Source organism: Morus notabilis, unplaced genomic scaffold, assembly GCF_000414095.1.
Source record: "Morus notabilis unplaced genomic scaffold, ASM41409v2 Scaffold99, whole genome shotgun sequence".
Taxonomy (NCBI): Eukaryota; Viridiplantae; Streptophyta; class Magnoliopsida; order Rosales; family Moraceae; genus Morus; species Morus notabilis.
Genome location: NW_010362482.1, coordinates 1,002,725 through 1,017,692, shown reverse-complemented (window position 1 = coordinate 1,017,692; position 14,968 = coordinate 1,002,725). Strand labels below are relative to the sequence as shown.

Below are 14,968 nucleotides of genomic sequence, written 5' to 3'. Positions count from 1 at the left end.
GTTTTTCCAAGTCATTAGTATTACTTTTGGTTCTGCAATATTCAACTCACCTATGGCTGGCTACATTCATGCCAAATGATACCATAACTGCCCAACTCACTATGTTCATGCTGCAAAAATCACAACTCATGTTACAGAAGATAGTCTGAAAGAAAAGTGGAAAGTGGACGGAATTATAGCTAAGCTTCTCCAATATAGTTTATCTTAGTAATTAATTGTTGGCAAATATTTAACGTCAAGGCTATGAAACTGATCATAAACCCTTTTCATGATACATAATTTATGAATGAATTGTCGTTTTTGTTACTTATAGTGAAATGAAATATAATCTTTGGTCACTAAATACTTGACATGACATTCACCATTTAAGCTTGATTGAATTATTTGTCAAATGAGTTATTATTAAGAAGTCGATGAAAGAATTGATATCACTAGAATTATTATTATTATTAAAATCAAATTGGAGGCGGGTCACTGGGGCGTTAAAATTCTCTACAGATGGGGTGCAAGTAAACGACATTAATCTAAATCGAATGGTAAAAAAGATTGACTACTAAATAAAAATAAAACATCCTACCCGTGATTATTACAACATTTATCCTATAAAAAAAAACCTAAACCTGAGCTTTTTTTCTTCCCTCCTCCACAATGGGACCAAAACGCTAAAGGGATGTTTGTTTTCTGCATTCGTTCTTGATTCTGAATCATGATTTATGATTCTCTATAGTGTTTTTCTCTAAAAAAAAACACACGTAAAACGATAATGATTCTAAATCATAATTTTAAATTTATGAACTAAACATCTACTAAAATCTCCGTCCTTTACCATCAGTCACAAACACTTCCCCAACTGGAGAATCATCCCCAATAAGATCTCCTTAGTCCTCTTTGTCGTTTTCGGCCTGCTTAGCCACGACCCTCCAGTCGTGAATCCTACGGAGTTGCAATAGAATTGCCACCTACCTTTGGTCGTGATGTCCCCGTTGAAGATGATCCCATCAATATTGTTGAACATCTACAGCTCAATTTAAATGTACATAGTAAAGTTTAATATAACAAAATGTTTGAAATATTATGATATATTATAATAATAGCAAAATTTGATATCATTAAAATAATGTCAATATCATTGCATAAAACTTGATATCATTATGACAAGTACTATGATATTCTTGTTATTTTTTTGTAAAATTCTAAAAATTTTGCTAAACTTCAACTCACGGTATAAAATATTGCGAGTAATTATCTCTTTATAATCAGAACTTTAAGCTTCAACTAGACGAGCTAATTAATTGTGGGCCTGTCCTTCTCCATTCGCTTCTTCTCACTTTCTTCCTGGGGCTTGTTTGGTTAGTAATAACATGAGACGAATGCAGAGAAATTGAGGTAAAAAAAAAAAAAAAAAAAGAGTTGTTCCCTTCTATTTGTGTATTTATCTATTTATTTATTTTTGGTGTTGGTTTGGAGGTAAAAATATGCTTCAGGCATATGAGGTGTTGATGAGAGAAGATGAGAGAATATTGTTGAAGCTGAGAGAGGTGGCTTCGTTTAAGCTTTCTTCTTTTCTTTTTTACTTTTTCTTTCTCAAAAATGTGTTAAAAGTCTCTTTTATACGTAGTCAATCAAGCTTCGGTTCAGATAAGGTATAAAATATTTTGTATTCAGTTAAAGTCTACCAATGATGAAGCATAAAAAAGATATGATATATTAGATATACTATATATATATTCAGAACAAACCTAAAATAGAGGGTATAAATCTATATATTACTATATACTTATTATGATTGTTCTTATTAATTTGTTACTATTATTCTTTTTAGCATAAGCAAGTAGTGCGCAAACTATACTTAGTTATTTTAGCCATTGAATTTGCTAAAAGATTCAATTGAAATTTTTTATGGTTTGAATGTGACTCGACATATGTGGTGAATCTTTTGATCTCAAAAGGCGTTGAGGTTTTTTGGAGATTCAAGTCTAGTTGGATTCGGGCGATTTTTTTTTTTTTTGAATTCTCTTTCTTTCTGGGCTTCGCATATTTTTCGAGAGGGCAATTATATGGTTGATAAGTTGACTTCTTTTAGAGTTTCTTCACAAACAACTTCCTGATAGTTCATTGTTCCCAATTTCTGCAACGCAATTGGTAGTAGGGCTATGAAAGGTCTTCTGAATTATAAATTTCTCATAGTCAACTCTGCGAGTAAATATGTACTCTTTTTCCCTTTTAGTTTTTTTATTGGGTTTTGGCTAAAAGGTTTTTAACGATGCATATAATTGTAGCTTTCTTTCAAGGTGTAAGTTTCAGAATTTATCCTGTGAAATGAGTTTCTGACTATTGTTTTGTTCTGTTTCGGCCTTTTTTTTGTTGTTTTCTGTTTTATTATTTTCAAGCTATTATGTCACAGTTTCTTTCATCTTTTGTAATTTTTTTTTGTTTTCTTATTAATAATATTGGAGTGATAGACTTGGTAGAGGATAGATTTTAAGAGTGTGCCAACTTAATTAGAATGTCTCGGCAAACTTAGATACTAGTTGTCTATTCTCGTCAGTTTATAAAAAATAAAATAAAATTATACTTACGTTTTGGTTATAAGTTATAACGTTTGGCGGTGGCCCTGGTTGTTTTAGCTTATAATTAACCCAACAGATCTCAAGCGTGAAAAAACTTACTGGAAGGAGATCATCTAATCATCATGAGGCCAACATGGTTATTTCTCAAAAGTTGCAAGAAAATGAGTTTTCCCGTTACACAATAGTACCAATGATAATATAACACAGCATAATTCATATATATATATATATATATATTTTTCATTTTGCTTGCAAAAGCAGAACTAATCTCCGGTCAAATATCTAATCGTCATGTTTTGTCCTTGTACATTTGACGTCGCTCTTCATTTTTCCACATCGTTCCCTTTGGAATCTGAATGCCCTCCCCATTTCTTTATCCTCTCTCCCGCTTTAGAGGCCTGCATTAATGTGTGCGATCTTTATTAATTACATTTCTTATATATATATATATATATTATATATGAAGGAGTAATTCCAAGTAAAACGACATCAATCCAATTATCAGCTTCACTATTAGATCAAAATGACTTGCCGTTTTGCAAGAGGGAGAGCTAGTGTACAGCCAATCACAGATGCACATGTGGATGGCTTAATGAGTCGGTGCTGGCTATTTCGACTTCTGATGTATAAGTTCATTCTGGCTTCTTTGAGAGAATTATATTCACTTCTAGAGAGAGAGAGTCGAAAACAACTTGTAGAGACAGAAAGAGAGAATTTGGAGGTACTGAGAGAAAAACATAGAGTTTATAGGGGTTTTCTCCTGTAAACGTTCTTAGGATTCTTTCTTGTAATTGGTTTTCGATCAGATTGTTTGTCTCTCTGAGATTGTGAATTGTGAGGGTGTAATCTTTGATCTAATAGTGGAAGCGCTTCTTGTGAGAGAGCTCAACAGGGACGTAGGGCAAATTCTTTGCCCGAATCTCGGTAAATTTGTTGTGTTGATTGTGATCTTTCTCATTCCGTTTTTTCAGAATCTTGTGTTGGTTTCAACCCAACAATATATATCATACACTTTATTGTCTTAGCATAAGTATAGATTACCTCTCTGTTCCAATTGGTTCTGTAAACCATCCAGAAGAGAACGCAAGTTTGTAGCACTGTCCCCGACAGCATTCCATACCAAATTCCCTGAAAATTATTGGGGCGAAAGAAAAACGACATAAAAAAAAAGTTTGAGAATTTGCCCTTTTTGGGCTATTATTGTTAATTATTTACTCTAAACAAGATCCACCTTGGTGTGTGGAGCTCACATATGCAGGGCCCGTTTAGTTCGCTAATTCAAGTTGAGATGTGACTTTATGTTAAAACTTTTTACTGTAGTAAAAAAGTTAGATGTGACTGTTTCTGAGAGCTTTTTACTGTAACAAAACTCAAATTCTAAATTCGAATTGATGAAATAAACGAGGCCGCAGTATACTCACTTTAACACCCATGTCGAGCGTGTATCCCAGTAAAAGGCCTAACGGGATTCCAAATAGATAATAGCATGCAACGTTCACGTATGCTACGAAAGATTGCCATCCCGCTCCAACGGCAACACCTAAGATACTCAAAAAGTAAATAAAAAACACGCAAAAAAAAAAAAAAAAAAAAAACATATAAATAAGCAAAAACAAAGATATTACAAATTAATGTCAAGGATAAATTAATTACCGGATAAAACGGGTTGAACATCGTTAATGATAATGCAAGTTGCCAGCACTGGGGTGAGCTGCTTAACAAGAATTTTGACGTCCGTGTCTTTAGAAAATAAGGATGGGTATTCATCACGTGTGATAATCAGAATAAGTGATAAGACGACAGCAATTAGAAATGAAGTTATCACTGCCACCACTAATGAGAATTTAGCTGTTCTCGGGTGAGCTGCTCCTAACTCATTTGATACTCTCACACTGCAGGATGTTAGTTAATTAATGTTGTAAAATCTTAGGTAATATTGAAATGATTTATTTGCATAAATGAGATATGGAACACATATTTCAATGAAATAGCAGTCATAGGTTTATATTGGGATTCTACATGTCACTGACCTTATCGCTGCATTAATGCCAAACGACACCATAATAGTCCATCCCAATATGTTCATGCTGCAAGGTCAATAATATTAGTATTCCGCACGAGCACAAAATCATTAGTTAAATCAAAAGAGGCGGTTTATTTTGTGTTTAACGATAACTTGGCGCCCATTGAAATCCTAATCGTATCAGATCGTAAATCTCTGGCACATGTAGCAATGTTGTATGTATACAATTAAAAGTTGAAGACAACGAACGGATCACATGGTACAATATAATATGGATCTGACAATATATATATATATATATATATATTTTATTACCTAATATGGATCACATGGTACAATATAATATGGATCTTGGCGATTATATGATTGTTCTAATATATTTTATTTGGCATTTCATCGGTTTAATTATATGTGAATTAGTAATAATAAATTGATACATGCAATATATACATAAGATCATGTGAAAACTGACAGGTGCGTAAGAGTCCATTTAACAGAAGAAAAAAAAAACAAAAGGAGGTTGGTCGCGGGTTACATCAATGATCAATATTAGAACATGTCCATCGATATTGCTTTCTCTCTTCTTTTTTTTTTTTTTTTTTTTTTTTTTGTCTAGTTAAAAAAAATCACCGAAGTTAGCTCATCCCATATCTCCATCGACTATAAAATAAATCCTGGAACCTATCAATATAGAGTGGAATAGTCTGACCTAACTCGAAAAATTAATGAGTCTAATTTTAAAAGAGAAAATTACGGATTTTATTTTTTTAAGTATTTGAATTATTAAAAATATTCTTTTAAAAAAAACTCGACTAATTCTAATTTAAAAAGTAAAAAATATATAGATTAATGTTAAGGAGTAGAAATAAAAAGAAGCTCCATTTTAATGGGTAATTTTAATATTGCTCATTTTAAAACAAATCATTTTATGGATCATATGATGTTCATCCTATTGGTTGGACAAGTACTCCTTTGTCTATTGACGAACTTGTTTATAAAATTGTGGTTTACTGGCCGGTCTTATTCTTTTTTCTTCAATTGGTGCTTTCTATATGTAAGGTAGTAGGAGTACGTATTAGGAGTGTATATTTATAAATATTATATCCAGTTAAAATCATATTAAGATTAAAAAAAGTAGATAAAACTAATAAATTATGATACAAATATAGCGGTTTTATAAAAAGTAGTCCTATGATATATGGTCTTTTTTCACTCTCTAGTGTAGGATTGTAAAATATTTTTCTAGCACATAAAAGAAAGAAAATAAAAAGATCATAGTAAACATAAAGTGTAAATTGCATTGTTGCACCTCAAACTATTTATTTTTTACATAACAAATCATGGACTTTAATTTTTGACAAAATGCACCCTAAAGTACTTTAAGAGTATGTTTGGTAGGAGTGAGAGATGGAGGGACGGAGAGTGGTGGAGAGAGAGGGTGAATCTCTTGTTTGGTAGCAAGGAGAAGAGGAGGGAGAGTGTCTTTCTCCGAGCCCACCATTTTAGATCATTCTATCAATGGAATGATCCAACCAATCCATTCAAATTTAAATGAAAATTACTTTTTCACCAATCAAAATAAATTATTAAAAAATAATAAAATGGACTATATAGTAATTAAATAAATAATTATCATCTATCTTTTCAACTCTCCCTCCATCCAACCAAACAACATGAAGAATTACTATAATCCTCTCCATCCTTCTTACTCTCCCTCCATCCAACCAAACAACATGAAGAATTACTATAATCCTCTCCATCCTTCTTACTCTCCATCCCTCTAATCAAATGGAGCTAAAATCAATAGCAATTAAAGTCCAATAATTAAAAAAAAATTATCTTACAATTTAAGACATGGAATTTACACCTAAAAGGTAAAGATTGTAATTTTCAAGTCATATCACGCACAAATCTCGTGTCTCAAATTATCATTTGATAACTCCATTAGTTATTGGACTTCAGTTTCAACTAACTATATACTTCAATATGTATTTTGTCAAAATTAGAAGTATGAGGTCCAATATATTTATAAAAACCGAATAGCTTAAGATGCAACAATACAATTTAATTGTTCATCAACATTAATTGCAAGGCCTGCATGATAAATCATCGTAGCTAAGCTTTTTTGAAGATATGTTTTCGCTTCATTATGAGATGTAATATTGACATGGGAAGATAAATAAAACAGCCAATTACTTAAGGTATATATTATTAGTAATGTCTTATCTTAAGCCTTAAAACTAAATTTCATTCCTTTCAAGAAAGTAAAAAATAAAAATGAAAAAGTAAAGTACATGGTTGTTGAGAGAAGAGTCAATCATGCTCACCATATGGACAGCGCATCGACAGAAACTTGTGCATTCTTTAAATAACCAGCAAATAAAATAAGTGCCATGAAGTACCACGTTTCCAAGCTGCACGGTAATTTCACTATAAAATCATGTACTAGAAATGTAAATTGATATTTTAAAATTATGATTCAAAATCATTCTTAATTTACATATGTTTTTTATGAGAAAAAAAATATTATAACAAGTCACAAACTATAATTCGAACTATGACACGAATTCTCATACTAAACAACCCATAACTTTAGACAAATCAATGGGATGACATTTTTATGGAATGGGTACACACGGATACCCTTCCCTAATTGGACGGGTACGAGGGATGAGAGTGGGTATGGCGGCAAAAATGAGTTCCCAATTTGTAGGCGAGGCAGGGAGTGATTACATATACTTTTTCATACGTTTGAATTTAGATTTAATTTTGAGATTTCCGTTTGTTATTTTTAGAATTTAAATTTGGCACAAAGATTTTAATTCATTTTTATGAGATATTTGGGGCCCGTTTAGTAACTTTTTTAAAATAATTTTATTTTTAATATAAAAGTAAAAATAAGATTATTTTGAGAATATTCATTCTACAAGAAATTGCGTTGCAAAAGAAAAACAGAAGACAGACGGAAAGGGGGACATAAAAAATATTAAATTGACTTTAGTCACTAACGACAGAAACTTTTTTAGGGCTATACTTAATACTTTTATGAATTATTTCTCCAACATATTCAAATAAAAAATCTCATATTCTCTCGAGTTACCAATTTGGATTAGCCTTACAATTCCTTCCGCCCCCTTTGGTCTAAAGATATCACTATGTTTTTTTAAGGCAAAATCAATTTAATTAGTTAGATGAACACGCACGACTCTAATAACTATACGACCAACAAACTTCATGATAAACGACATAACTCAATCACGAAAAAAGGAGTAGAAGAAAAAGAGTCAGCAGGGTCTCTCTGAGGGCGGAGGGCCGGCCAACAACTCCCGAGGTTAGACAGCAGTCCATTCTGAATATATTTTAATTTTAGATTAAAACATACAATATTGTTTAGTTTGTTAATTTGAGTTTTTAATTTGAATTAAGATGTGATTTTATATGAAATTTTTTTACTGTAATAAAAAAATTAAATGTGACTGTTCATAAGAATTTTTTATTATAATAAAACTTTAATTCTAAATTTAAATCGGTAAAATAAACATTGTTATAGTTTATTTCTCTAAAATTTTAAAATTCTTAATGTGGCCCCCTCATACTAACCCGGCCTTTTTCATTTGTTCATTTAATTTGTTATACGTCCTTGGTCCTTCCCGTCTCTCCTTTTTTATTTTTATTTTTATTTTTTTTGTCTTTATTTTTGAATAATATTATAAAATACTAGTAGTGCTTTAGTAGCGATGCTTAGTACGAATACTTAATCATTTTTCTTTCTCTCGTTATCTCAAAAGAGAGTGGATCAAGGTCACGAAGTAGACGTTTAATTGATGAATTAAAATTATGATTTAAGATTATTTTTAATTTATATGTATTTTTTATAAAAAAAAATATTATAATAAATCATAAATTATAATTCAAATCATGACATGAATTTAACAACCGAAGAGTTTCACTCACCAGAGCATGACGGCCGAGGCAAAAGACAACTTGACAAATCCCCACAGATTATGAAACGCCTTCCATGAAAACCCAGACCAAGCTCTCCCACAGCTCCCACTAAAGATATAAACCAGCAGAGCCACTATTATGAACCACCACGACGCATTCAGCACCACGGCGGCGCCGACGAGGCCCCACCCCAGCTTCAGTATCAGCAGCCAACTGAAGAAGGTGTGAAGCACCAGAGCCGCCGCCGCGATCGCCGCCATAACCATGATCTTGCTCTGCGCCTGCAAGAACTTGGCGATCGGAAAGTTCATGGAGTAGGCGAACAGCTGAGGGATCATCCAGATGGCGAACGTCCCCGCCGCCTCCGATATCTCCGGCGTCTGGCCGATCAGCTTCAGCAGCGGCTCCGCGAATATGTAGATTGGGCTCAAAATCACTCCCGTCGTCAAAAGTATAACCCACGACCTTTGTAAATACACTCCGAGCATGTCGATCTGACCCGCTCCGTAAGCTTGACCGCATAGAGTTTCCAGTGCGCTTCCCATTCCAAGCTTTGATATTGAAGATCAAATTTATTATGAATCAAAATCCGAACTTCAAACAAACAAACAAACAGATGACGTAATTGAGTTGATTATTTACCATGACGCCGAAGGAGAAGCCGGCGATGACGGAGTTCTCGACGGAGACGGCGGCGAGGGCGAGAGTGTCGATGTGGCCGGCGAAGACTTGAGTGATGGCGCCGAGAGAGTAACGGCATATGGAGGTGAAGATGGCGGGGCCGGCTAAGTACCAGAGTTTCTTTGATTCACTGCGGAATTCTCTGAAGAAGTCACGGACGCCGTCGATTGGCGGTATGTCGTGGTCGCTGGGGGTGAAGGAGGAGGAGGAAGATGGATTTTTAGGGCCGAGAAGTGGCTCAAGTTGGTCATGGCGGACTTTATTATCTTCGCTTGTGGAGGAGATAAGTGATGGCTGGTCAGCGCTGTTGGCCTCCATTGCTAAGGTTTTACTTTTTTACAATGACAAGGAAGTGTTGGCTTTTGTTTTGAACATATATAAGATATTAGAGAAAATCTTTACCTCTAAAAGCTCCCTAAAAATAAAATTTCTATAAAGTAACTTGGCGACTTCTTTCGGGCTACTAATTATGATGGCTTCGTTCATTTCACTAATTCGAGTTTTCAGTTTTAGATTTTTACAGTAAAAAATTTTCAGAAAAAGTCACATCTAACTTTTTCTGTTACAGTGAAAAACTCTCAGAAAATATCACATCTCAACTCGAATTAAAAATTCGAATCCACAAAGTGAACGAGACCGATATCACTATTTAAATTCCTTTGAAATATTTTTAATAGTTAACTATAATTGTCAATTTTGGTCACGTAATCATAGACACAAATAACTTTAGATTTATTTTGATTTTGAATGCGATGCGGGCAATGACCGATCTACTAAGGGATCAATGGGCGTTAAAAAAAAAAAAAAAAAAAAAAAAAGATCAGAGGTAGCACATGCCCACTGACAATCCACCGTAAATTTCTATTTCTATTTCTATTTTTTCAAATTTCTATTTTTGTATATATTATTTGTTTTCTTTTTTCAATTGGTCACACCCAAATTTTATCTTTTTCACTTTGACCTATATCCACCATAAAAAGTAATATATCTCTCTGACAATCTCTTTAATCCCTGACTGTACATTTTTGCTCGCCTAAATTTTGTTAAAAACATCTACTTGCTCTTCAAAACTCATTTGCTTAAACTAGTAGTTACATAAATTTATGCTTATTGGTAAATGTACACATCTATGAGAATTCGTTAGTATATTTACATACAAATTTTCTGATTTTATAGTTAACGCACAATCTTGTTATTTCAAATAGGTCCAATAAAAATTAAAATTTATTATTAGTCCCTCGTTCCATAAAAACAAGGATGATAATACAAATTTTTTTTGGACGATAGTTTGTGTAGGTTGAAGAGCAATAATATGCTAAACCAAGTTTTAAAAAGGGAAAAAAAATTCCTTAATTTACAACTTCAATTTTCTTAATATTTTTACCATAAAATTCTAGTATCCACTAGCGCCCCCTGAAATCGATTTCTAGTTCTGTCACTGATGCGGATGTCCAAAGATTCCTTTTATTACTTACTCATGTGTTAACGAAGATTTTTATATAGTGCTCCTTTGGAGTTATGTTGTTGTTTTGTAAGTTATTATGGTACCGTTAATTTCACCGATTCGAATTTAGAATTTGAGTTTTACTACAGTAAAATTTTTTTAAAAATAGTTGTCATATTTAACTTTTTTACTACAATAAAAAATTTTCACATAAAGTCACATATTAACTCAAATTAAAAATTTAAATTAACGAATTAAACGAACCCTATATTAATTTGTTGTAATTTTTGAGACGATGATCGGTAGAGGTTTTGTTGGCGTTGGACTCGTTGTTTAGGTGCAATTATTACCACGGCGTTTAAAAAATATTATGACAATAATGAAATAAGGAAGGAAGAAGATAAACGACAACATTCTAATAAAAGAAGGATTAAGAGCAAAACGAGAGTCAGATAGAAAGATGAACAAATAAAACAGTAGGAAAAAGAGGGATGGAAATAAAAAGAAATTAAAGGGACATTGATTTACATAATGATTAGGAGCGAGAGTTAAAGAGTGGACGAGATCGATTTATTACGAATCGACGGTCTAGAGCAAGATACCTTTAACTGACTTCCGCTCCTGAGAATTTTTTGAGGGCCCAGAAAGCCTATAAAATAAAGGGGAGTCGCCTTTATTTGTACACTTTTGTCAACTTGAAAATTAATAAGAATTATTTTTTAAGGGTTTTCTTTAAATTCTTGAGTTCAAACTAAGCGAAGTATTTTGTCGTTTGTATTTGATCATTTTACGTCAGCCGAAGCAGATACTCATTGGACATGATGGTGAGGATAAGTGACAGGACTAGGCTCAGTAAAAACGACGTTATTTTTGCCACAACTAATGAGAATTTTGTTGTTCCAGGGTGAGCTGCCCCTAACTCGTTTGACACTCACACTGCCCGTATATTTGAAGAATTTGAGTTAAGATGTGATTTTATGTGAAAATTTTTTAGTATTGTAATAAAAAAATTAAATGTGACTATTTTTAAAAATTTTTTACTATAATAAAATTTAAATTTTAAAATTGAATCGGCGAAATGAACAGAATAAGATAATCACTTTTAATATGATCTATCGCATACGTACTTTTTTTTAATGAAAACATGCATACTATATTAATGAATCGAAGTAATCATTATTGTGGTTCTAAATGTAACTCACCTAATAGCCGCGTTAATATATACCGATGGCCACCACGATAATTCATCCTAATATATTCATGGTGCAACGTTAATGGCACTAATAAATTCCAGCACATAGAATCAAATAAATTCCATGCACATAGCGAAAGAGAAAAAAAAAAAAATGCTAGTATAACTGTAAAATAATTGTTTATGAAATACTCAATCTTAGGCGCCATGGCTAACACCCTCATGATATTCTTCTATCACGTGTAGATGTACAGGCCGTTTATTTTATTTCTATATATTATGTCTTTTGCAATAATCTCAAAATTTCTTTATATCCCGGAAAGTTACGCCTTGATATCGGAAAGTAAACACGCTTCAAATATATGACAATATTGACTTATATATATGGCTTTAATATCAGTCGAAAGTCATTATATCTTTTGGAAATAATTTGATATGTATAAATATTTTTTGTTTTTGAGGAATTTATGGCTTTAATGCTCTCTTCTCTGGGAGACGTCTTGTCATGTTCTTCCATGCATGCTCTGCTTTGACGTTTAGAATGGGATCAAGCCGTGAGCATATTTAATTTACTGTCATATATATATTCCAAGGTTAAGCAAATGCACTAACTATACACGTTTTGGTCAGAAAGTATATGTGGCGATGGCACTGGTTGTTTTATAATTGATCGTCTCCAAGCGTTAAAAAACATGCATGAAGTGGAAACAGAAGTAGATAATCCTCAAATGTTGCAAAACATTGAGTTACATACGCAGTAACATACTAACTAATCATAATATTAGCATTCAATATGTTCCTTTTTTGCTAGCTAAAGCTAAATTAATCTCTGGCCAAACATACATACCACATCACCATGTACTTTGACGTGGCTCTTCATTTTTCTACATCGTTCCCTTTAGAGTCTAAATGCCCTCCCCATTTCTTTATCCTCTCTTCAGCTTTAGAAGCCTGCACTAATGCACGCCATGTTTAATTATATTTCATATTATAATTACAACTAATTTGTACCTTATTATCTTTGCTTAAGTACAGATTACCTCTTTGTTCCAATTGGTCCTGTAGATCATCCAGAAGAGAACACAAATTTGTAGGGCTGTCCCCGACATCATTCCAAACCAAATTCCCTAAAAATTATTGGGAGAAAGAAAACAAAAGAATTTGTTGGAGAAGTAAAATTTAACCCAATTTTCTATCTTTGATTGTTAATTATTTAATTTGAATAAAGTCCACGTCGGTTTGTGCTGTGTGCATGGAAACCCCCGTTTAATTTTCTGACTCGAGTTGAGATGTGACTTTGCATGAAGACTTTTTACTGTAGTAAAAAAGTTAGCAAACTCGAATTCTAAATTCGAATCGGTGAAATAAACGGGGCCGTAGTAATATACTCACTTTAACACCCATGTCGAGCTTGTATCCCATTAAAAGGCCGAAGGGGATCCCAAATAGATAAAAGCATGCAACGTTCACGTATCCTACGAAAGATTGCCATCCCGCTCCAACGGCAACACCTAAGATATATTACACAAAACGTACATAGAAGAAAGGATAAAAACAGGCAACAGATCAACAATATACACAAGCAAAAGCACAACACAAAGAAAATTTGAAGTGAATCAATTATAACAAGGATACATGATTAATTACCAGATAAAACAGGTTGAACGTCGTTGATGATAATGAAAGTTGCTAGCATAGGGGTGAGCTGCTTAACTAGATTTTTGACATCCTCGTCCTTGGAAAATAAGGATGGATAATCATTGCTTGTGAAGATCAAAATGAGTGATAAAAAGGCAGCAATTAGAAATGAAGTTATCACAGCCACCACTAATGAGAATTTAGCTGTTCTTGAGTGAGCTGCTCCTAACTCATTTGATACTCTCACGCTGCAGGATATAATGTTATAATATCTTAAGTAAGATTGAAACGTTTTATTTGCAAACACGAGATACTCAACACTTAATTCAATGAAATAGTAGTCACAGATATGTATTGGCATTCTACAGGCACTGACCTTATCGCTGCATTAATGCCAAACGACACCATAATAGTCCATCCCAGTATATTCATGCTGCAAGAGGTCAATAATATTATTCCATGCGGGCTTAAAATAATTAGTTAAAATCAAAAGATGATGATTTAATAGTATGTGTGTACGTACAAAAATTAGGCCTATTGAAATACTACGCTTTAACAGATTATAGACCTCTAGACACATGCACTTACGCTGTATGAACAGACGAGCTACAATGTAAATTCATATGACAATATTATATATATCTTGGTTAAAATATAATCGAGTAACATTTATAATTAGGCACTTATTGCTTTAGCTGTGAATTAGTAATAGCAAATTATTATAAAATAATGTGAAAAGTGACATGTAAGAATTGAAAAGTGTCTGGGCACCACCAGTTTCAAGTATCAACACAACCGATAGAAGGTGATATTAATTATAATCTTTATATAGTGAGATTAATATTTTGTTAATATGTGGTGCTTTACCTACCAATACCTCTTAGCATTATTTGATAAGAATCCGCTATGCAAATAGATTAAAGAAAAAGCAAACAAAAGGTGATGGAGTCGTGGGTTACATCAATCAACCTCTGTGGATCACTTGTTTAGAAAACTTTGAGGGTGCGGTTGCAGTGAGGGAATGGTAATATGAATGGAAATGAGAATGATAATGGAATATAATAGAAAGGAAAGATGATTCATTATTTAGTTCTACTTTTACAAATGCAATAGAATGGGATATGAATATTTTCATGTTAACAAAATTATCCCTCATGTTAATATAACTAATATCATATATATTAATATAATCATTTAATAACTAATATATATATATAATTATAAGGATATAATATATATAATTATAATTATAGTTATATAATATTTATAATTGTAATACAATCATAATATATAGTATAATAAAATAATGATATTGTGATTATTTTATATCAAAATGTTACAACTATACTATATTATATTATTAGAAATATAGCATAATTATAAAAATGTAATAATATAATATAATATAGCATATTATAATTATAATATATAGTATATTATCATTTCTAATTATAGTATATTACCTATTATCTATT

The 14,968-nt window shown here is 32.4% G+C and overlaps 2 protein-coding genes across 2 annotated transcripts in view; both read right to left on the bottom strand.

Annotated features, from left to right (window-relative positions):
- Positions 1 to 2,679: 2,679 nt before the first annotated feature.
- LOC21410316 (protein DETOXIFICATION 29) lies at positions 2,680 to 9,544 on the bottom strand. Its single transcript, XM_024168146.1, has 8 exons — positions 9,181 to 9,544; positions 8,548 to 9,089; positions 6,921 to 7,007; positions 4,601 to 4,657; positions 4,224 to 4,462; positions 3,992 to 4,110; positions 3,612 to 3,698; positions 2,680 to 2,968 (listed from the first exon to the last, which is right to left on the bottom strand). Exons 1-8 carry the CDS (start codon positions 9,535 to 9,537, stop codon positions 2,894 to 2,896), a joined length of 1,563 nt encoding a protein of 520 aa, XP_024023914.1. The 5' UTR covers positions 9,538 to 9,544; the 3' UTR covers positions 2,680 to 2,893.
- A 3,187-nt stretch (positions 9,545 to 12,731) lies between these two features.
- The window catches only part of LOC21410315 (protein DETOXIFICATION 31), a 5,138-nt gene continuing 2,901 nt past the window's right edge, over positions 12,732 to 14,968 (bottom strand). The window contains exons 4-8 of the mRNA XM_024168256.1: positions 13,870 to 13,926; positions 13,503 to 13,741; positions 13,248 to 13,366; positions 12,896 to 12,982; positions 12,732 to 12,806 (exon numbers count right to left, since the gene is read on the bottom strand). Coding sequence (XP_024024024.1) covers positions 12,732 to 12,806; positions 12,896 to 12,982; positions 13,248 to 13,366; positions 13,503 to 13,741; positions 13,870 to 13,926 — 577 coding nt within the window. The remainder of the gene's footprint in view (positions 12,807 to 12,895; positions 12,983 to 13,247; positions 13,367 to 13,502; positions 13,742 to 13,869; positions 13,927 to 14,968) is intronic.